This window comes from Thunnus albacares, chromosome 10, assembly GCF_914725855.1.
Source record: "Thunnus albacares chromosome 10, fThuAlb1.1, whole genome shotgun sequence".
NCBI classification, from domain to species: domain Eukaryota; kingdom Metazoa; phylum Chordata; class Actinopteri; order Scombriformes; family Scombridae; genus Thunnus; species Thunnus albacares.
Window position 1 is genome coordinate 8,227,113 of NC_058115.1, and position 23,276 is coordinate 8,250,388.

Here is a 23,276-nt window from a genome sequence, read left to right on the forward strand (position 1 = left end):
AAGTCCGCTACAACAAAATCTGAGCACTATCCAGTCATGTTGGATTTAGAGTCTGGCTGCTGACTTGGATAGTTTCTTAGTTTTCCTGGCAACAGAACAACTTAAAAGCTGCTCTGTGGAGTTTTCCTGTTAACAAAATTTTTGTTAACATTTAGTGTTTCTCACTGAAACTCATGGTGTGTATCCCTGAGGTCTAAAATGTGTTGAGTGCATTTCTTTCCATACAAAGCATTTGCAAAGCAGATTTTGAAAATATTAAAAATCTTTCACTGTTTTCATCCATGTTTGCTTGCTAAACAGCTTCCTTTTCACTGCCTTTGTTGGTGTGTTTCCTCCACCAACTGATCAGCAGAACAGCGTGAAATTGGAAAGTGTTTGCGGCATCGGTTTTGTTAAACATACAAACCATTATCCTTGTTGTTCCACTGCCTTTTCAGTCAAACGGTTTATTCTGCATTATGTACAGATCATCCTATTAAAACTCTTTATACAGTATGTACACATTCAAATAAATCAGTATGTTACAACATCTGCAGTGGCAACATGTTGAGAAACAAAGAAACAGAAGATGAATGGTAAAGAAAAACAAAATGAAGCGAAAGCCAAAAGTAGTTGATCAACCTCCCTCGATTTGAATTCACCGGGTCGGACAGTGATCCGTGTGCTGTGTAACAACGTTGATGTAGCGAGTGTGACCACCTTTATACTGGAGACAGCTGAATTAAACAAAAATCACAGTGCAGGCAAGGACCTCAACGACAGTAAAACTACCAAACATAAACCCAGACACGTCTCTCTCTTTCTCTCACGCTGACCAGATAAATGAAACGAGACTTCCTCTTCCACCTGATTCAACTTACAAACATCTGCAGTACACTTATTGCAGTAGTCATTCTGTGGGGGGTAGGGGGGGGAATAAGCAGTGGGAGAAAAAAAAAAGTTGTGCTATTGCTTTCTGACACAGAAACAGTCCAGATAAGCTGTAAAGACCACCGCGTCTCCCGGCAACCAGAGTCCAACTGGACGCAGTCAGAAACCTGAGCCTGTGGAAGGCAAGAGCCACAAATAAGAGAGGCAACGACGAACCAAAGCAACAGATGATCCATGTCCACAGTTCCTGTTGGTCCAGAGCGATATGTCCGAGTCATGGATCAATTGTCAGGAGGGGGTGACGACGACGACGACGACGTCTCTAGCTTACGAAGGCGACGACGCCTCAGCTCAGCGGCGTTCGGCTCTCCGTCCTCGTCCTCCGCTCCCTCCTCCATCGTTTCTTTTCTGTCAGTGTCCGAGCCGGCGGAAGTCGAGTCGGCAGGCTGAGAGACTGTAGCTTCACTCACTTGATCAGCTGGAAACAGAAACGATCGTCTTGGTTAGTTAAGACAAATAAATGTGTTTTAATTTGGCTTTCTGTTTGACATGTTTACATCATTTTAAACATTTGTACATAAATAGGACTGAAATTGTCTGTTTTTGGGTGAGAAAATTTCATTTCACGTGTTTCAGTTCATGTGACTCGTCAGTTACTTACAGCTGGTAGAGTCCTTCTCCTGCCTGGGACTCTCTGTGCTACTATCAGCTGAGGGGGATGAAGCAGAGTGGGTCGTCCCGCTGGCTTCTCCAGCGCCGCCCTCAGCCCGCGGAGGACTGTGGAGGAAACAGCAGCACAGAGACAAAAGAGTATTCAACTGAATGTGACAATTTATGGAGGGAAAAATATATATGAAAAGGCTTATGTCATAGAAAACATTTGATAATAGTGCAACAGTGTGGGGGTTTTAATGATTTTATCTTTTCCAGAAGTTAAGAGTGTCTGTAGAGAAGGTTCAGTTACGTGAGTGTGGCGACGGTGCTGAGGTAGTGGTGGATGTTGAGCATGGCGGCGTCCAGCAGGGTGTGGATGTTTTGGAGACACTGGAGTCTGGCCTCGAGGCCCCGTCGGCCCTCTGCCTCCAGCTCCCTCAGCTCCTCCTCTGACAGACGGGACAGAGACGGAGGAGGAGGAGGCATCGACGATACTGAAGGAGAGGAGAGAGGAGTTCACACTGACCGGTCCAGATAAAATAAACTCGGCTGACATGTTGACTCAACAAATGGGTTTGTGTAAATGCTTGCTGAGCCTTGTCACTCTTGTATAGACTAGGTGACAAGAATGAGACATTACACACTCAGTAGAGAATGAGGATGAGGAATTTATGTATAACAAGCTATTAAGAGTAAAGCAATGGAGTTGGAAATCTTGCTCATGTTATTTTATTTTATTTATTTACTCTTAGGCAGGATGGAAGAGGTTGACTGGACGATAACTTCGCTTTATTATTGTTTTTCTACTTATAGCTGCTAAGATAAGAATGTGTGGTGAGTTGTAAAAGGTCATCTTTTCTCAAGAGACAATTGTGAATTAAAATTTAGTGTTAACAGAAATACCACTAGTGCTTACCAAAGGGAGGAGGTGGTGGCATGGGAAGCCATGGTGCAGTGGGGAAGGGAGGAGGGGGGAAGGAGAAGGGGAATCCTGGGATTGTTGACCCTGGAGCAGCAGCTGCTGCAGCAGCAGCGGTGTCTGCAGTAGACGAGGTGGGCTGGCTGGTACCTGATGGGAAGAAACACACAACATTTTGACTACCTGGATACACTTTCAGAGTGTTGACGACACAGCTGGCTGCAGAATAGTAAGAGGTATCTTTACCAGCTGCCTGCGTAGCCTCTGTGCTGCTTTGTGGAGCGTCAGTAGCACCAGGAGCTGCGACGGCTGCAGCAGGAGGAGGCACTGCGGGAAAGGGACCCCAGAAGGGGAAAATACCAGGAGGAAAGCCAGGTAACATGCCTGGAGCCACTGGACAGGAGACAGAGCAAAACAGATCCTTACCAACACTGGAAAAGGTTCAAACTATGCATTTACCAGCAGGCGCTTCAAAACATTAATTAATACATGCAAGAAAGCAAGAAAAAGCAGACTAACTTCATTTTATTTTTTTGACCGTATGAAAGATTTCTGGATTAGTTCATCATGACTGAAAATTTTCCTCTTTGCTTTTAATTTAGGTGTCTTCATGTGGTGCTGACAGAAGCAGGAACATGAACATGTGCACTGGTTTTGACTCTCACCGTTGGCAGGCGGGGCTGCTGGAGCGTTGGCGGGGGCTGCTGGAGCAGGGGGCGGAGCCTGTGCTGGGGCCGGAGTCTGATTGTTATTATTAGACGCCCGGAGGACGTCCATGCGACAGGTGGGACAGGTCTGCTGCCTCTGGAACCAGGAGCGCAAGCAACTATCGGGGGGTGGAGGGGAACGCAACATTAGCTGAGACACTAAAGAACACACCACAATCACAAGTCACCTTTGTAGATTTGAAATAGAGCAACTAATGACGTAATGCACTGTTTGTTTACCTGGAGTGGAAAATGTGATTACAAGGTAGTTTCTTGGCTCCTGTGACCATTTCTTCCCGACAGATGATGCAGACGTTGTCAGAGGCCTGCAGATCTTCAGGAGTAGCATCGGGGTATCTGAGCACAACATTGACACAACAAATAAACAGCGACTCCAGCCAGAGAACTTACCAGCTAAGCTTTTATTCAGGCTTGTATTACTATACATGTATTATCCTCCTGCCAACATCCCTGAATAAAGACTAGCACAGCACTAGTTTATTCTCAGCTTACAGACAGTAAAAACTAACTAAACTAAATGTTTGCACACAGCTTAACACTTCAGATATGTTAGTGTATGTCAGACAAATGTTTTCTTATTAACCAGAATAAAGACTTGTTAAAGTTACTTCAATTCCCAACAACAACAAATCTGAAAATGGCATCAGTTTGCATATAATCTATAAATCTAGAGATATGAATCTAGATATAAATGAGTGAATAAAAAATGTGATGTCAAATCTTAAACACAAAATAGTGGAATCAGTAAATTGTTAAAATTACTCACAGTGTATTCATGTTGCGGATGGCTCTTCGAGACATTATAGCATCTGTTACAGCTTTCTTAAACTGCCTGAGAGGAAAGAGAAGCAATACAACACTCAAAACAAGCCTTATATATGAATTCAATCTTGGTGTAAAACTTATCAAATACTGAAATATAGCTTGAAATATGACACTTAATACCCAAACTGCTATTCCATAAGTTGTAAGACTATTTAGACCTTGACTTATAACTACAGAAAGTAGAGTTGCTCAACTAACAAAACATGTTAACTCAACATGCTCACCTCATAGCCAGATACATGGGGCGGATAGCAAACAAGGGGAAGGTGTGGACCTTTATCATGATCGTCATAAAAGCAATGTACAGGAGCACTTTGATGAAACCTGGAATAAAAACAACACTCATTGTTTGAATATGCTACATACACATGTTGTACACATGGTCATCTTGAGGAAAACAGCAGGAAAAATAAGTATTTCCTCTTTCCACATGTTCAGCTGGAGCTGACTACAGTACCTGTGAAGAGCTCAGTATAGAGCATGTAGACAGCCTTGTTGTCCCAGGGGTTTTCACTCTGCAGGTCAATAGTGTGCAGGACGTACTTGATGAAGGTTGTCAGCACCATGGTCAGCAGGATGGCGTACTGAAGCGGTATATATCGAGAGGATTAGAAAGTGAGAAACATGTAGGGACAAAAGTATGAAATAGGCGGTAAAAGGTTGTGGTGAAGCAGTCTGGGGATGCAAAATAGTTCACCAATTATTTAGGTAGACAGCGCTGTTCTACTGTTAAACACCCACTTAATCATCACCTAATTTGTCTTTTATCTCTATAATGGATGTAGATTTAAGGCAGGTTTGTTATTTCTGCGGTCTTGAAAATTGTAATGTGAATGATAGTCAGATTGATGTTTCATTGGTCAGTTTATTATTCCTGTGGCCTCAGTTAAGTGAATATTCACCTGTGAGCTATAAAATGCAAACAACTCTTATCAAAGGCTGGAAAAGAAAAAGAAATTTGGAGCCCATGAGAGGAAAACGGGAGTGGAACTGATTAATGTGTTTCTTGATATTTTACACAAAAATTTACTTAATTGTGAATTAAAAAGGTATCCAGTGTGGTACAAAAAAATGTGCTCAACCCTAAGAAGAAAAATCCCTCCCTTTTTACGGTTGTCCTCTTTAGTTTATTCCTGATGTAGTGTGACATCCCACTGACACCTTATCATAGTAATCACAACAAAATCATCAAAACACGACAGACATTAACTGATACTGACGGCCAATTAGTCTTGGCCAAACAACAAACATTTCAAACTACAATACAGCAAAAAATGACTATAAAAGAATGACATCAAACAGAAATTAGACTGTTGAAATGACCACAGACGTGTCAAACAAGCCTTTTGTTTACAGTTAAAACACACAGCTCATATTCAGCTTTAATTGGGTATGACAAACCTCAAATCCAAAAACAAGCTGGACTGAGGCTCCTCTGGTAATGATGCTGTGACAGGCATGGTTGACGAACAGAAAGTCCAAGACACCCAGCAGAGCCATGAGAGCTGGAGGAAGTAAGGAAAGAAAAGGCTGAATTAGTCTTTTAGTCTGTTATGGGGCTCCATTTAAGTGTGGAGCACCTGGCTCCATAAGCACAGACTATGATTTGCATACAGTTTCATTTAACCAAAAGACTTACTTTCAAAAAGATACAATCAATGGATAAGAAAGAGAAGTAGAAGAGAGATGAGGGAGACCAAGAGAAGTGAAAGATAAAGAAAAAAAGGCCAACGCAGAATTGTGGTAAGAATGATTTGTGTCTTGGCTGATAGCGTGCACTTACATAATACTCTGAAGTGAAAAATCCAGGATATGTTTGGACTTCGTTCCATCTGACAGAAATAAACATTGTTAACATGTAAACAGAAGCATGGACAATCACAGAAGTGTATTCAAGCACTACACAACCCTACAACACCGTTACAGGATCTTTATACACAATTTAAAACTGGAATTATCGGTTGCAAAATGTCTAATAACAACGTTCAACTCTGCAACCTTTAGTCACACGCCATCTGTCTCATCCTTTGTCCAAAGTTCCCTCTCTACCTTTAAACAACATCCTGTACACGGATACAGTGGGGAAAGGATAATGCGTCATCACTCACAAAGTCCACCCGATCCTCAGCCAGCCAATGGAAGCACTTAAGGAAGAGCAGAAGAGTGAAGAGGGCGACGAAGCGGGGGGAGAAATCATCCCTAAACACAGTGAATGCCAGGCACGTCTCGGTCACCGCGTACCAGGAGCGCTCGATGAGGTGCTGATGGTAGAGGCAGGTAACGTGTTAATGCACACATATGACAAAAGGCTGATCCGATACACTGTCATTTACAGCTGAGGCCATGCATCGAATATTAAGTGTTACAATGTGAAAAATAAAAACGGAAAATACCTCCATTTCTGCAGCCCTTAACTGTCCAAAAAAGACCTTCCTCATGAACTTTCCCAGCAGAAACACCAACACAAAGGCTTGAATGTACAACACCTGAAAGCAGAATTGGAAAAGCAGATTTGAAAGTTGGAAGATTTTAATATTGGTACAATTTTAAAGTCATTTAAACCAAACTAAAGCTTTGATGTTTACCGCCATGCTGGGGCTGCTCTTGGTGAGGTAGACCACAGTCGGGTAGAACTGGTGTTTGAGGAAGTAAGCGTGTGCCACCACGGCTCCAGTCAGTGCCAGACTGGTGGCGGTCACCAAGGCTGCTCGCACCATCTTGGACTCAGCTACAGATACTGTGGAGAGGAAACAGATGATAGAGGGGGAAAAAGAACAACAGGTTGTGGAGTGTGAAAGCTGACAAATCAAGCAGAACAACATGCAAATAAAAGGGTAACACTTTGTTGGAATGTGATCATTTTGGTCAGATATCTCTCTACTATGTATCATTTAGACATGTGCAGTCAAACAGGTTTATATTTTTAATTTATCTACCAACATATACAAGCTTTTCCATGGCAGGAAAATACCACACTGAGCTCACCAACAGCCAGGGAAATTACCAAACCGTCCACCTCCCTTCCTACAACCATGAAGCATTAAATTATAAGATAGTTTGGGATTTCAGGAGCATTAGGATGCAGTAACGCTGATCTGTTGTATCTGAGCCTCTATGTTTGTTTTACTTGTTTTTCAATGAGGAGTGTCTGTTTGCTGCAGGCATGACAGCACTTGTGTCTCCCTCAGATTTGGGTGAAAAGAGTAGAAAGTCCATCCTTTAAGGAACTGAAAAATAGGTTTCAGCCGCAGCACAACGGCTGAAAGTTTCTTTATCTTGCTGTCCGTGTTGCTCTGTTCTGAATGGTAGGTTATGTGTGAATTGTGATAAAAGGCATCCAACCAGGACAAACAGCAACACTCGAGATTATACAAGTACAAAATTATTTACAGATATACAGATGTAAATTACCAGCATTTCATTTTTTTAAATAAATAAGACAATTTCTGAAGCAGCTACAGGTCTTTTTGCACACATTAGCACAATAAACGAGAAACTAAAATGGTTAAATATTAATTATTAGAACAATCCTTTATATTGTGCCATTTGTCCCTCAGAATAAAATCCAGGTGAAGACAAATGATAGGTCTCTTCATATTTTACTTAATCAGAGGATGTTTCAGACACTAAATGTTGGATTTTAGGGAAATGAAGCATCTCACCAATCTCATTTGGCACTTTCAAAGATTACACTCATCAGCTCTACATTTAGATTAGATTTACATTTAGTCTTTGTATAATGTCCCATGTCTCAGACGACACGGACTGATGTCATTTTGATTTGACTTGTGGTAATCTCTCAAGTGCAAAGCAGCATTTTCAAGACTCTGATTGGCCCACGTGGAGGCACTACAATCATAGGTCTAAACAAAGTGATACTGGCGGTGAGCGGGACAGCATCACTGGTGGGAATCAACATGTTTAAGGTTAACTTGTGTTTCAGATAAATAAGAGAGTGAAGATTTCCTCCAGGGTTATACATTATCCACACTTGTTCTCCAGTGTCAATTACACACTAGTTTGCTAACAGAGAGCCTTTGGGACTGTTTGAGTAAGATCTTGTGAGAAAAAAAACACTGAGCCGTCAAGCTGCCAGGTGATCCAAAGTGTTGAGTTTGAGCTTTTATGAATGACATACTGATCAGCACCTTTGAATGGGTCTGTGGCCTTGTTTTCAAGGCAAGATATAATGTTGTACTCATGTATGAAATGCTACAGCTGATACACTATTACATTTCAATGCATATGGCTATCTATCGTTTGTTAGGCCACACACATTGAAATAAAATGTATCTATATACAATGAGCAATATAATCTAGTTACAACGCATCAATGTACCTAAAATGTTCAAGATGTGACTGTTTCTTGCTTGACTTTATTTCCCTCCTGCATAGATGCTAAGCAGTTAAGTGCACCCCTACTACTGCAGCTATCCCATCATTGCCTCCTAAGCAATATAATAAATTATCTAACGTTTAAATCTGAGTAAATACCAACACTTGCTTCCCTGGTGAAGATGCAGCTCTTTTAGCTCCCTTAGCTCGCTTACCTTAAAGCTAATCTGTTCAAATTAAGTTCAAGAAAAGCAACTAACCGTGACAGCTTTCCACGAAGCCAGCACTGCAAATATAAGCTAGCAACACATTACTAAATAACTAAAATATATAGTCCAGGGACGACCTCCCTGCATTAAAACAGGTAGCTAATTAGGTTAGTTAGCTTGTGTTAGCTTGTGTTAGCTATCGTTACAGCTGTCAACTTACCGACTCGATGTCCGCTGGAAGACTCGCTCCTTGGTTGATTTCACGGGTGTTTCCTTGCGTGCTAAAATCTTTATATTCTTACCAGCTACTCCATTTGGACCGTTTAAAGCAGCACTTTCTGAGATATCTTCTTATCCTCGCCCCTGCTCGTCTGGCTACGTGTTTATCTTTGGCTTGCTATGTAGGGAGCCACATCACTTCCGGCTCTTAAGGTAATTTTTACGCAAGAGCAATTCCATGCATCATGTGACGTGTTATCTGTTTTACCTGTCATTTGGTTTGGTGTAAAAAAACAGTCCGAAGGATACTTTGATTAAGATATATGCATCATTACTAAATATTTATTTTTTACAGAGCAATTTTCTGTGTTGTATTTGTAAGTGTGTATTGATGTATTGTATTTGTTGCCCACATTTTACGATGTTTACGGTAAACACCAACGTGGACCAATAGGAAGCAGTCAGGCTGATTCTAATGCTGCTTAGATCCATACAACTTATACACAATAAGACGTGCAAATACAGTTAATAGGCTGCAAGATTTTTATTAAAGAAACCTGGTTTTATTGCCTACCTTACCTCTGCTAAATTATGTTTCTATTTATTTGTTCATTATTACTTTGACCCTTTGTCCTGTTACCATGTTGACTGTATCAACAAACTGAAAGTGAAGTCATGTCCTTTATGTTATCTTTATTTCATTATGTCTAATTGTTTTCTGTTACTGTCTTAATGTCACACATGCTGTAAGTGACACTTTCTATAAATAAAGTGATGGAAGAGAAAAAATGATGCTGCATTAGAGACTTTGGGAACAATTTGCAGATAAAATAATAATGGCAGTAGAAAGTGGAATATATTAAAATATGTATTTGGCAAATATGGGCGCAAATCAGTTTACAAAAGTAGGTTAAGAAAATATTGTTTGAAAAAATTCTTTTATCCAAGGACAAAATTCAGAATAAGTAAAATCAATTAAATGTTTGACGGATGGAGATATGTGATCTGTCTCTACTGCTGCTAACTACTGGAATGAGTTTTTAATTTAATATCTACTTGGTAAGGGTCTGGGAGCAGTTTGTCATCAATAATGTAAATAAAGTTTCAAGATTGTTTATTTAGATATTTATATTAATAGACCATGAGTAAGCCTGGGTCTGGCATAGTTCATCCTTGCTCCAGATGTGGCTTTTAGAAACATTCTGTACTATATTTGGATTATTCACCTCTTAGGCTTGAAGGATAAAATGCATTTACAATTTAAACTTATCCAACAAATCAATAGAAGCAGAAAAATAAATAATTCAAAATACAGTTTAGTGAATATGAAAAACAGTGTTGAAGAGTTTCAGACATCAAGACAGAAACAAAACAATGCATCTGCTGTGAAATTCACTAAAGTGTATAGACATCAATGTGTAATAAACCCAAACTCATAACACTATATAAAGTACTCAACTGTATCATGTGTTGTACCTGTATGATTTTTATGCCTTTGTTTACAGAATAATGTAAACAGACATTTTACCTTTAATATTTGCCTTTTGCACCTGAAATAGTTTATTCAGAATTTGAAACCATCATCACAGCAGGATGATCTCATTTGACTAAAAGATGAATTTTCTAATGCAATTGATCAGTGTTTTGAATTAAATGCTCATTTGAGTATCATAAGCATCAACTTTGTGAGCCACAGTATATTTAGTGATTCTCTAAGCTTTAATAAAGCAAGCTGTAGGCCTCATGTCCTCAATCTTTAAGTTATTAAAATTCATTATTGTTATACTTGTCTGTGTGTGTTTTTTTGAGTCGGCCAGGGCATTTTAAACTGGTATATAAAGTTTGACATTAGACTAGCACATAACCATGAGTTAATAGCATTATGTTGATTAGAAAATCTATTCAGGAAACATCAGGGTGTTAAAAGAGAGCCATGTATCAGTGACACACCATGATGGTTTAAGAAAGCCTGAAATACAACAAAAATATTGTTCCGCGTCACAGTCAAGAAAAAAACAGAAGCAGAGCTGACTGGAAGAACCGTGAAATCTCAAGTAGAAGGAATTATGAAGACTCGGAAAACCTTTAAGTAAATTCAACAGATGTATACACCATTCACGTATAATAAAATATGTTTTCTGCTTGTTTGCATCTTGCCAGGTGAAAGCACCGACAGATGCAGAGAATAAACAATCACTGTTACCAAATAACTTGTTTATTTCACTGAGCTAATGAAGTCAATTATCTATCAACATAATGCCTTGGTACCCACGCCAAAATTTAATATGCCTCCACAAAATCCATGAGTGCACAATATTGTTAATACAGTGAGTATGGAAAATACAGTCATTCTTACTTGAACTCGAGAGTACAAACAAGAATCAATAATGATGATGTCCATTGTCTGATTATATCATAAATGACTACTTCTATTGCAATAGATGTAACATTCACAATGTTGTTAGCTTATGGCGTGTTAAACTTGTTCAGTGATTGATCTCCCATATCAAAAACTATCAGGTCGGCATACATAACTTTATCAAAAAGGCAGTAGCTCAGTGTTCATTTCTAGCAGTAGAGACTATAAAAAAGCATTTGTTATATCTGAGCCTAATGGTAAACATAATCGTGTCTATATCATAATTGTAAATATCTGACATTGAGACAACATTGTAAGAAAAGTGTTCAGTAAAATTCCAATTTATCTGTCAGACATAAGGCAGAGTAGTGACAGTTCTGCTTCATTAAAAACTACACATATAGAGAAATAAAATCATTTGAGAAAACAATAAAATTTGATGCAAAAAATTAACATTTGACAGATTCAAGCTTGACAATGGAGCCCTCTCTAGTTGCAGGTGTTGTAGTATTGTCAAGCAGTAGTGTGTCCGTGTCGTTACTGCTACTTGGGCGTTCCTGTTTCCTCTCTTTCTCCAGGTATTCGCTTGTAACGTTACTCTGTTACTGGATTCTGGCTGCAGCTGTTGCATTTCCGGCCAGATTTCAATATCCCTTCCCAAAGTAAGTGTAAACAGTTCAGCCATTAAGACCACCTTAAATTATAAAATCACTGAGGGGGGAAAAAAGGAAAAAAAAAAAAAAGAAAAAAGAAAGAAAAAAAAGGATCTCCCAAGCTCCCACAAGTCCATCATTAGGACACAGAGGAGATTGGGTTGAGAGGCGAACCCATTTGTGTTAGCACCTTGTCCAGCCACTGGAGGGGCCCGTGCAGGTGCACCTCGATCCAGCAGGGGGTGCTCGTGACGTCCTGTCGGTGGTACTCGGCTCCCCAGCCCTGTGAGGAGGCAGAGCAAGTTACAGAACAATGACATTAATACTGATGATATTTGCCTATTACATGTTGAACTGTTCAGGCTTCCTCTGTCCACTCTCTACTTTATTACACCACAAGGCTCTTACCTTGACAAAACTCATTCTGATGGTGCACATCTTAGTGAGCTCATAAACGGCCTCAAAGCCGTGGTTGACTGACTGGGCCAGAAGCTGAGCAAACTCCTGGTTGTTGAATATCTTGAGGCTACAGCCGCTGGGGATCTTGCAGACAGTGGTGGGGTGGAAGCCGTGGTGGTAATTACAGTTACGGCTCTGGACAAAAATGCTGGTGTCACTGAGGCACTCTGCGTACACCTCCCCTCCCACGTAGTACAGGTGCACTCCTGGTAAACACAGACAACGGACAGTCAGCATATTCAAACCTCAGTTACTGACTTGTAAAAGCACAAAAAAAAGTAGACTTCATCAATTCACCACTCCTGCTGTGTGACTGTTAGTCATACCTTTGCCAATGTGTCGGCGGGTGTTCTCAATTGTGGAGTTGCGGTTGACGTTGGACAGCAGTCCGAGGCAGAAGCGGTTCTTGTTGTTTGAAGGGTCAGTGAAGCCATCCACAAGCACACTGGTTGACGAAGCATGGTAAGCCTCACCTACGCGATTGTTGAGTTCATAGTAGACAATAGAGCACCAGTGGCTTGGCTCCTCATACTCCACTGGTTGCACATCTGGGAAACAGGTCAGACAAGAACAGAAGAGTTTGCCATGACATTTACAAAAACTCCTCTGAGGTTAGAAGACACTGTTTAAGATGTGTCTTATAGGTTAATATGGTTTTAGCTTCAGAGAATATTTTAGGCAGAGTAGACCTGTGAACATACAGCTGTATGTTACTATCATACTACACACATCTACAGCTCCAAATCAACTAAACAGAAATACATCTAATGATAAAACTGAACATTACATGTTAAATTCATTCGTATAGTTAAGAGTTAGTAGACAAACAATGTGTCTGATGCAGAACCGTATGGAAAGCCTGAAAGGGTCAACCTATAGTTAACGAGAGCCGTGGTCTCTAACATCAATCATTACAGACGTTCCTTACACAGTGAAATATTATAGCAGTTGATTCTAATTAACAACACATTTCCCAGGTTGTTACAAATCATCAGATATATGCAGGCGGCCTGGTGGACAGAAATCTACTATCTCACATTACAACAGTCTGCCCCTCCAAATGTCTTTTCAGTCCCTTCTCTTTATACATAAAGACTTCCAATAAGGACAACGTGTTGGTGTTGATGGATTCCTATCAGGTAGTCATTTTTGTCCATTTTATTGATCTATTTTATGATTAATTACCATCTTTATACAGTCACTGTACTCAACAATGACATCCTCTCTCAACAGATATCATACCAATAGAAAATAATGTAGAAAACAATTCATAGAAAGCTATTATACACATTATGTTATTACTGCAGTGCCTTTTAGCTGTCAAACACATAGATAGCTTTGCTGATTTTAGTGTGTAGACCTATTGTGGGCTACATGTGCAAGCACTGTGCAGCTATATTATGTAGAAAAAAACAAAAACAACTAAAATACAATAAACATTGTATCTGTGTCGTTCCTACAAACTATGCTGATTATTTCTATACACAAAATACTTAACTAACAGAAAAACACATGACAGCATCTGAAGTGACAAAGTTAAAAAAAATGGTAACTATGTAATGAAATTCTATAATTTTCCAATTTTGTGCATTTTTTCAACCATTAGACAATGTTTACAACAATAGGATATGTAGCATAAAAAAATGCTGCTTTCTCATTCATTTCAATGAAACCACTGTGTTGGGGCAGCAGGAGTGCGTCCACAGAGGGCTGCGTCTAAAGAACAAACTAGTGCAGGCCAGTCAATAAGCTGGTTTTGGCTCTACTTTTGTGGCAACCATCCGGCACTGCACAGCATTGGCTCGCACACCCAAATAAGCATCATTATTGCTGCATGAACTTTCTATATCAGTAAAATCATACCTCGAATGAGTTAGGATTTAATGATATAATGAGTTTAACTGCTGTTCAGAGTGTTGACTTTTGATAAACCTTTAAACTGGACTATTGGCTGGTGTTTCATCCTTTCATCAGTGTTTATATTATCACACCCACACCCATGCACTCCTCACCTCCTCTGGCCACGTTCTGCGGCACCAGGCTGCTGCTCGTTTCCATTGACTGGCTCTCCTGGCCCAGCTGCTCATCAGGGGGCATGTAGGCTGGGGGTGGGGTGTCAGCTGAGACATTAAGAGAGCAGTTAGTGAGGATAAGACCAGTTGTTGCTGCTGGTAAATGGTCTTGCACGCACACACATACGCAAGTCTCTCTAGATTTGAACAATCATCAGAGGATCTGTACCACTGAAACGGTGTCAGATTTCACATGCATGCTGAGCCACATGCTGACCCATTCCCGACAGAGATGCAATATGAGCTTTTCAAGTCTGTATTGTGGCACACGGGAAAAAACAATGCAGAAAACGCACACTTAGGTGGCAGCGGGACAATGTTGACGATTATGATGCCTTTGAGGTTAGACAATGGCGATCAGGGCTTTTCTGCACAAATGCGCAAATCCTAAAATCCTAAATTGCCATTAAAAACTATTTCTGCCTGACTGCCTACAGCCACCGGATGTGTCAGCAGATCTAGACTGGAGCAGAACAGAGCATTAGACACACACACACACACACAAACACACACACACACAGCAGCAGTCACATCCTCACACATTCAAACACAGGCATGATCTGGATGGTCAAAGGTATTTCACCACAGACTGTTGAACAGGACAGAAAGCACTGTCTCTATTAATTGATATTTATTCATGTTAGATGTATCTGTTCTGTGTCCTGTTAGTACCAGTGAGGGAGGGAGGCTGTCTGGTGCACTGAGTTAGTGCCTTGACAGCAGCCAGCAGCCCTGGCTCTGGTGGACACTGCTTAGCTGGCATTTCCTTTGTTCTCATTTAGGGGTGTAGCTTGATTTGGATGAATATAATAAGTTGACCTGGTTAAAGTACTGTTAAGAAGCTTGAAAACAGTTTTCATCAGATGCCACAAGGCACTTGCATGAGTTTCAACCACAACTGGGTTTCAAGATGAAATTTTATGATAGTATTTTAGTAGAAAATTCACTAAGGCTTCAATTTATTGCACTCAAAATGTCCCTTGACTGACAGTGTTGTAAATAATACCAATGAAAGTGGATCCCCCTAGGACTTTGGCTAAAGACCATTGTTCCTTATTTGTAAACAGCATTTTAAAAACACATTTCCTTATATTACACAACTTGAAAAACACAAATCACCAGAGACCACTGCTCATTAACTGTCAGTACGCTTCTTGTTGGCAACATGACAGCGACAATCCAGAGAAACACAATAGTTTGGCTTCCTGCCCAGGGTCAGGTACATGAGTGTATGGCGTACCTGGGAGCTGGAATGGACTGGAGGGCCCCGAGCTGGCAGGAGAGTTTGGATAAGTACCACTGCTGGCTGGAGAGGGAGGATAAGGAGAGTTGGGAGAAATTGGAAAAGAGCCACCTCCTCCACCTCCACCAGTGCAGCTGCCCCCACTGTGTGGCTGCTGGAAGGACTCTGGAAAGGTGGCGTTCAGGGGCATGTGCGGCTCGTTGTGGGTGAGGTTGCGGAACTGTACCAGCAAGCTGTGCTGTGGGTTGAACTCGCTGTGCCGTGGTACCAGGACAGGAGGGAGCACTGGACGGCAGAACAATCAAGGAAGGAGAGGAAAATGAATCAACACGAACCATTTAAAAAAGACAAAGAAAATTTGTTGTTCAGAACACTAACCAATCCATTATATGTGACACATGTTCAGCTCACACCTTTCTGCAGAAATCCTGTATAGCCTTCAATGGCTTAAATGCTTTTCCTGTTAATAATTTATTCTTTCCATTATTAACAAGGAAATGCAGCCAATGTCAGAAAGAGAAGCCTTAGATGAGCTCACTCTTTGAAAGCTCACTTTGGTGCACTGAACACAAGAATATGTAGACAAAGAAATCACTGAAGGGCCAACATATTTATTTGAAAAATCTGACTTGCTTATTTTTGAAGCTTATTTAATATGATGACTTTCCTGAAACCAATTAGATTTATTTTTATTAATTTTATAAATAAAAATAAATTTAATATGATGGCTGTCTTGTCACCAATTAGATAGCGGTGACACGTTGTTTCTTTCACGGAATGTTTACAATTATCCAATTTCAAATCGATTTTTATATACAGACTGTAAACTGTTCAAACAAAAAAATACCACTGCAATGTATGTCTTGGAACAGTTAAACATAAAATACAAAGCACTGTCCAACACCAAGAATCCAGCATTCCTCAAAAGCCTCTTCAGACCTTGATTAAGATAAAGCCACAGAGGTCATCTTTATTTATTTTCATTTTCAACATTGTCAAAAGGATAGAGCGCTTTTCCCCAGCCTTGATTTTCTTCCACTAACTGATGTTAACCATCGTGGCTCCAAGGCTGTCCTTCCAAAACTACCCAGCGAGCTTTGCTTTAAACGATATAACGTGCCCTCTCTCCTGACCGACATGTGATCCACATCCTTGAGCCGGTCAATACAGAGCTTGCAATCCCAAACTAGCCTGGTGTCAGAGAGACTGTTCCTTCAGGGTCATCCATGAGTGTATGGGATGTGGATGAGAGTGACAGAAAGAGAGAGTCAGAGAGGGTGGTGATGAGAAAGTGCTGGGAGTTTAGTCTGAGTGGTTTATGCATTTAGTAAGCCACTCTCTGATGCCACACCCCATCTGGAGTGCCTGAGGCATATAATCTAATAAGACTCCAAAAGAGCTAGTGATATTGATTTTCTGTGAAATGGAGGGGGCGGGTGGAACAGGCCTGTGTGATGACAGCCTCCTGACCTTTGTGGATTTGTTTACCAGCTCCACAGTTTACTCAGAGCTCTAGCTTAGGGATGTATACAGCTCTACAGTGGTCTAATCAGTCCCATTTTGCTATCCAGTAATAAAAACAAACACTGTCACAGTTTTTCCAATTCTGTGTGTTACATACATTTCAAATTAACAGATTTTGTAATGAGTGCATCTTTCAGGAGATGCTTTTAGAGTTTGGAAGCAAAATTGGAAAGGTAGCATGAATGAGAAACTGTTCCATTTATCTGGAGATCTTCATTTAAATATAATTTGTTTAAATAGCTACCTGTTCCATATTTCAAAGAGCTATAATGTAGCTAAGAGTATCTGTCAAATGTCAAGCTTACAGCATGAAAAAAAACACATGTGGTAAAGTCACTATTCTTTACAACCCTGTTTGAAGACAGCATGAGTACCTACCAGGACTCTCCACTCGCTTGTAGTGATATGGGTTGATGCAGACCTCCTTCTGTTTGGAGCCAAATGGATACTCGCACACCTCCAGGGGCTTGAGCTCGTGGTGGGACTGGAGGTCTGGCCAGCGCCACACTCTGCAGTAGATTACATGAGGAAGACCTTTCCTGTGGGAAACCTGTAGCCGGCCGTCCAGTGATCTTGGAATGGTAACACACTTGCTGGGCTGCCCGGGGCAGCTCAGGGCTTTCTCCAGGTCCTCCATGGCACCTTTCTTCTTCTTCAGCTTTTTCACAAGAGCATCCACTGCCTTTTCTGCCCATTTCTCCTCCTCATCTCCCTGCTTCCAGCCGAGCAGGCGTTTGACTGCTGGGCTTGTGAAGGAGAAGAGACTGGACATGGAGGTCATGCTGGAGGCTGTAGTATAGGTTAAAACAAACAGACAAACTCTGTGGTTGCTGGTCACTCCAGAGGGATCAGGAGGTCTGCAAGTCCCTTACTGATGATTTCCAACTAGCGTTAGTAGCTTAAAAAGGTGTGCGAGCGTGTGGTCAACAAGAGAAACCACTTGAGTGTGTGAATGCAAGTGTGTGTGGGAGATCAGGGGTGGGGTAGGGGAGAGGAGAGGAGGCTTTGGCCTTGTCTGACCAAGGACAGGAAGCAGGGGAGGGAGGGGAGTCAGCAAGCAGGACGCAGCTGCTGCTGCTCAGGAAGGGCCCTGCAGCAAGCTGTCCGGAGTAGGGTCACCACCACTGATGGAGGGAGGGGGTGCAGTCTGCAGGAGCTGAGATCAGGACTTCTGTCCAACAGACAGTCTGTAGCAGATCTCACCGGAGCAAGCTGACAGGCTAAGAAATCAAGAAGTGACCTCTTCTCCTCAATAACTCCCAGCTCCTCTCCACCTTGACTTGGATCTCCAACTAACTGGTGCAATCTGTGTTTTAGTCCACCAGCCTTCTGCAACACAGAAAAGAGAGCAGAGCGATGTTAAGATCAGCAACACATTTCGTTCTGACATTTATATCAATCAAAAACATTCATAAATAATATCACAATTCAAATATTTACAATTCTGAACCTTAGCACCATATGTGACAAACACTTTTATTATTGAACAGGATGATTAAAAAACTAGTTGTCCCCTTACTCACTTAATTACACTTAATCACTACCCCTTACTCTTAATTTCCACAAAGAGCATCAGCCGTGTGGCCTGACCAACATGCGAACATATGTTCATCAGTATCAAACTGTGGAATTGATACTTTAAACATAGTTAAAATTCCACTAAGTAGTAAAATTAAGTAAGAAGCAAAATACCTTCCCTAGAGCTGCTAGTAAAGAAAGCATCCATCAATTCATAAACTGTGACTATTTTCATAATGACTCCAGAAACCATATTTTCAGTCTGCATATTCAGGGTATGCTTAAAGCGGGCAAAATGATGCTTAAGTGTGGGCTGAAACAACATATTCACTTCCTTCGTTTGAGCATGTGCACTGGGGGGAAAAAGTAAAAAAAAAAGTGAGGATGCCAGCAGATATGTGAGCAGCACCTAACCCTTTTAAAAAAAATTAAGGCTTACTTCTATTAAGAATATGCATCATAGGATGTATAAGATACAAACACGAAGGAACATCTGGCTTGACACCATCTGTAGGTACACAGCGATTAAGAACGAACGAGGTGACATATTGGTTAACCTGCTGCCACACAGGCAAATAAAATTAATCAGAAAAAAATTGTTAAATAAAAGTGGGTGGTCTGCTTCTTTTATTTCTTACTTTCAACCATTTCAGAATTGTCCAGCTTGTCACCTTAAAAATTAATATTAAAGTATGTTTCCAATTATTTCTGCCCCTACATGCTCCTGTTTTAACTTACTAGTGTGGAGACACTTCCAGTCTTCCTGACATACAACTACACTTATGAACTGGACCAAACAGCAGCATATGAGACTTTATCCATATCATGCAGCTCCAACAACCAGACAGTCAAACATATGTAGCCTGAAGCAGCAGCAGCTGTTTGGGGGCTTGTGAAACCGGCCCTAGTAGAAAAGGATGTGACCACAAAGAGCTGCTTCCTCCCTCATCCCATCTCTGGCCCGATCCCTCCCTTCCAGCACACAGCTGTCCAACAGCACTGCACCCACTTCCATGGTTCATTGTTCAACATGCACATGAAAGCGGAGGGAAACCTCCAAAAGTAGGACATGTAGGCATATATACATGACATTATCAGCCAATAAATGAGTTTTGAAAAGAGTTTTTCTGACATTCACCAGACTGTTTCAGCATTTGTTTCCACAAAGCCTGATCAGTCAGAGACCCAGACACTGCTAGGCCTCTTTTAGACTAGATCAGCAGTGATTCATCAGTTTATTGTACAGGGTGAGCAACGACAAGTAACAGATTTCAACATCAGGACATTTCCAATCCGGCTGAGACAAGCAGAAACATATTGTTTGATGAACATGTTTTAGATATAACTTGCCTGAATGGACGACTACAAAAGCTGATTTGCATCTGGATGACTAACCCTTCAGATAAAGCCGATCATCTCTACAAACTGATAACACTTCACACTGATAGCTCTTTGTGTTTTCACCATCAAAGGCTACCACTCAAATAAATCTTCACCGAATTTACATTTTACAAAGTCTCCTTTTGAAGGGGGGTTGGGAGGGGGGGGGGGGGGACCTGAGGTACCCCACTTACAGATCAATAAGAAAATTAACCTTAGTCGTGATTAAAGAAGATCTGTGGTCTGTCTTACAACAATTACCAGTGACATCCTCTGAATTCCTGAGTGTGAGGATGACCAACATATTTTGTACAAAACAGAGTAAAATGCATTCTTCAAATTAACATATTGTATGATCACAGTCTTGCTACTAACACATGGCTCTTATCCAACAGAGAGACCATTTGTTGCATTTCTCATGCACAGATTTGATATATTTAAACAGTTAAAGTCACAGGATACATCCAACAGATGATAACATACTAAAAAACAGTTTCGCAGCCCTTAAGATGTAACACTTTGACACTCGTTCTAAAGCCTAGCTGTTACACAAATGTAAAGGAAAGGGAAACTTCAAGTTATAAACAATGAAAATCATCTCAAAATCACTTTCACATTGGCCTTCACAGACATCAGTTTATGCCAGTTTAGCTCCTGAGATAAACTAACTGGTCTAATAACGTTACCGACGTTCTTGCTCTAAGAAGTAACACCGGAAAACACAAGAATAGCATTTACTTTACTGTGTGTGAAATCTGTCTGAAATGCTTGACAAATGTGAAGTACAGGGAACAGACAATATGGAAGAACGAGTCGGTGACTAGTAAGCACCCCCCACCCAGAGAAAGAGTCAGGGATTCAAGAAAGACGCGTCTAACATTACACAAATCCCCAAACAGCTGTAAAAAAAATACTTAAATACACCGTGACAATACGCGCTGTCATAATATAATACATCATGTCAGTGGTTTGGCTAACGTCGGTATGTAAGCTCATGTAAGTAACCTCGAGATTTTGCTAACTAGCGTAGCTACCAGAACACAACTTGCTCAGCTTAAAACTTCACTGTCGGACGCCTCATAACAACTTCCACCACACAGTCTAACATTTTAACACGACAATTCCTCTTTTAAATATAACTTACAAGTGTTCTACCTCTGAACAGCTAGTCTCAGCTACTTCACCCTTCTTCCTCCTCCTCTTCTTCTTCCATTCCCGAAACTTTTTGAACTTCTCACAACTGAAGCTAAGCTAAGCTAGCCGTTAGCCCCAGCCCAGGATCCTGCGGATGAAGCTCGCTGTAGTTCACAACTCTACGCTTTTAAAACAGCCTCCCTTCTGTCGAATAAGCCATCGTTAAGTCACATACCTTTTTAGCAATAGTCATAAGACATTGCAGTCAGTTTTTCTTGAGGCCGTCAAAGATTTACTTCCCACCTTCTTAAGGATTTTTCTCCGTTTTCCGCCGCTTCTCCCCATGCCATGTCCTACAGATCCCGGAGACAAGTACACTGGAGAGGCGGAGTGCATATCACTCCGCTGTACTGACAAACTAGTGCTTGCTTTGGCGTTGCAGCTGGGGAGGATTTTACGACACGATGCCCCAAAATACTTCCATCACGCTAAATATAATATATGTTTTTATATGCAGTTCAAAAATAAGCTATATGCTTAAAAAATCCAAATTCTCCAGAACAGTTATGCACTTTCCTTGCGCACAGCTCCGAGTGAACAAACTTTTTTCTATCTTTATCAGTTACATCTAGATTATCACAATCATTAACGCCACATCTAAAAGCAGCATGTATCAAAGTAAGCATCACTGCTGGTGTGTTTTTAAAGTGTGTGATGTTTCCGTGTGTGAAGTTTGAATTCTTACAGTGGTCGTGCTGCGGCTCTGGGACGTCTCACTAGTTGCTGGCTCCACTCAGTCTGGAGCTCTGCGGTTTGTTCTGTATTGTTGTCCTTTGTCGTCCGTTGTTCGGTGCTCCCACAGTGCCCGCGATGTTAATTCATTTAACTTTAATTAATTAATCTGCTAATCGCTATTCCACACCCATTTCCGTGGACGAGCCGCTACTCTCCCGCAGATAGTGGCCGGAGAGCGGATTCTTCATTCAGTCCTCAAAGTCCACATACAGCAGGGTCCATGTTCAGCCACTAGTGGGCAACCTGCACTCAGTGGAGGACTGTGTAAATTTACATGTTTTATCTTTTTAATGGCTTTTAATGGCACATCATAATTTCACTGGTGGGGTTAAGGCTAGTTAAAGTCCCTCTCTTCATTTAAAAAAAGTTTCTCTTTATGTTCCTTCAGTTGAATGTTTGAGCTTCACTGTGCAGAATGATGTCTGTGCAGTTTGAAACTAGAAGCCTGTTTCCACATTTATATGGTGTTAGTGGAAAATTTCTCTGAGCTCATTGAAAATCTGATTTTAAAGGGCGGGTCTATGAGCAGGATTTGTGACATCACACCTGGTTTGAAGCCAATCCCGGTCCAATATTCAACTTATATCAGTGTGATGTGGAAACTTGAAGCCTCCAGTGCACAAACACTGAGAATAGACTTTACAGTGAAGTAGGAGACATCTTGTGCCCAGCAGGTAAGCCTCTGAAATGATCAATATTTACATATTTATAGATTCTGTATTTTTAATGAGGGAGGAGTAGACGTCATTTTAAGGAAATAACAAGATCTTAAAACATGTCTGGAGGGGATCTTTAAGGTTAATGAAACTGTATTCTTTCGTTCCTTCCTTGAAGTGTTTGCTTGTAACATTGGTGGTAAAGTGACTAAACCACATATTTATTTATAGATGACAAGGTCATCATCAAGAAAAGTAACTCAATTTTCAGCAAGGTAGTGTGTTTCCTGTCTTGAGAGTCACTCTTACTTAACAGTAAAAAAGTATTGTTGATTTTTAATCTCTATAGAACAAATTATTGCTTGTTACATGTAAGATGCCCATAAACCCACACATGAATGTATTCCTGTTTAATACAACAGTGAACATTTTCTAGATACCTTTCAAGAATTTTCTGAGCAATTTCCAAACTTGAATTTCAAAACTGAAATTTTATTCTCACAACTTTCCTTGTGTAGGAACCTCTTATTGTTAAACAGTGGATAAACATTACCAGTAAAACCTACCTTTAGTTCATGATGAGGTGGATTTACTGTTTAGTCTGAGATTTAATGGGAAGAACTTTATGGAATTGATCATAATTATACATACTGAGTGTGTGGGACCTTTCCTAGGTTGACTATATAATATGCACCATAAAAATTACAGGAAAGATTACACAACA

At 40.7% G+C, this 23,276-nt stretch overlaps 2 protein-coding genes across 4 annotated transcripts; both read right to left on the minus strand.

Moving 5' to 3' along the window:
- Nucleotides 1–426: 426 nt before the first annotated feature.
- Nucleotides 427–8,962, minus strand: syvn1 (synovial apoptosis inhibitor 1, synoviolin). The gene is made up of 16 exons (XM_044363067.1): nt 8,761–8,962; nt 6,582–6,733; nt 6,390–6,482; nt 6,105–6,257; nt 5,780–5,828; nt 5,398–5,501; nt 4,454–4,580; nt 4,221–4,320; nt 3,938–4,003; nt 3,391–3,507; nt 3,109–3,269; nt 2,690–2,836; nt 2,441–2,593; nt 1,835–2,018; nt 1,532–1,647; nt 427–1,348 (listed from the first exon to the last, which is right to left on the minus strand). The coding sequence occupies exons 2-16, from the start codon at nt 6,711–6,713 to the stop codon at nt 1,152–1,154; spliced, it is 1,899 nt and encodes a 632-aa protein (XP_044219002.1). The 5' UTR covers nt 6,714–6,733; nt 8,761–8,962; the 3' UTR covers nt 427–1,151.
- Nucleotides 8,963–10,574: 1,612 nt separating this feature from the next.
- smad5 (SMAD family member 5) lies at nt 10,575–22,103 on the minus strand. 3 transcript variants are annotated; one of them, XM_044363706.1, is made up of 7 exons: nt 21,847–22,103; nt 17,448–18,398; nt 15,543–15,830; nt 14,243–14,350; nt 12,557–12,778; nt 12,180–12,436; nt 10,575–12,054 (listed from the first exon to the last, which is right to left on the minus strand). In XM_044363706.1, the coding sequence occupies exons 2-7, from the start codon at nt 17,848–17,850 to the stop codon at nt 11,911–11,913; spliced, it is 1,422 nt and encodes a 473-aa protein (XP_044219641.1). In that variant the 5' UTR covers nt 17,851–18,398; nt 21,847–22,103; the 3' UTR covers nt 10,575–11,910. The 3 variants fall into 3 exon arrangements, with proteins under 3 accessions (XP_044219641.1, XP_044219639.1, XP_044219642.1); XM_044363704.1 differs by lacking the exon at nt 21,847–22,103 and adding an exon at nt 21,337–21,526; XM_044363707.1 differs by lacking the exon at nt 21,847–22,103 and adding an exon at nt 21,112–21,196.
- Between the last annotated feature and the right edge of the window lie 1,173 nt (nt 22,104–23,276).

What these genes read in the sequence shown, in the direction of transcription:
- syvn1 (XM_044363067.1), bottom strand. Translation starts at nt 6,713, where the DNA reads ATGGTGCGAGCAGCCTTGGTGACCGCCACCAGTCTGGCACTGACTGGA. An exon ending in AGAGCAGCCCCAGCATGGCG is followed by an intron (nt 6,483 to 6,581) that starts GTAAACATCAAA and finishes TTCTGCTTTCAG; the next exon opens with GTGTTGTACATTCAAGCCTT. An exon ending in CCCATGTATCTGGCTATGAG is followed by an intron (nt 4,004 to 4,220) that starts GTGAGCATGTTG and finishes CTTTCCTCTCAG; the next exon opens with GCAGTTTAAGAAAGCTGTAA.
- smad5 (XM_044363706.1), bottom strand. Translation starts at nt 17,850, where the DNA reads ATGACCTCCATGTCCAGTCTCTTCTCCTTCACAAGCCCAGCAGTCAAA. An exon ending in CCGCCGACACATTGGCAAAG is followed by an intron (nt 12,437 to 12,556) that starts GTATGACTAACA and finishes TGTGTTTACCAG; the next exon opens with GAGTGCACCTGTACTACGTG. An exon ending in TCAGAATGAGTTTTGTCAAG is followed by an intron (nt 12,055 to 12,179) that starts GTAAGAGCCTTG and finishes GCCTCCTCACAG; the next exon opens with GGCTGGGGAGCCGAGTACCA.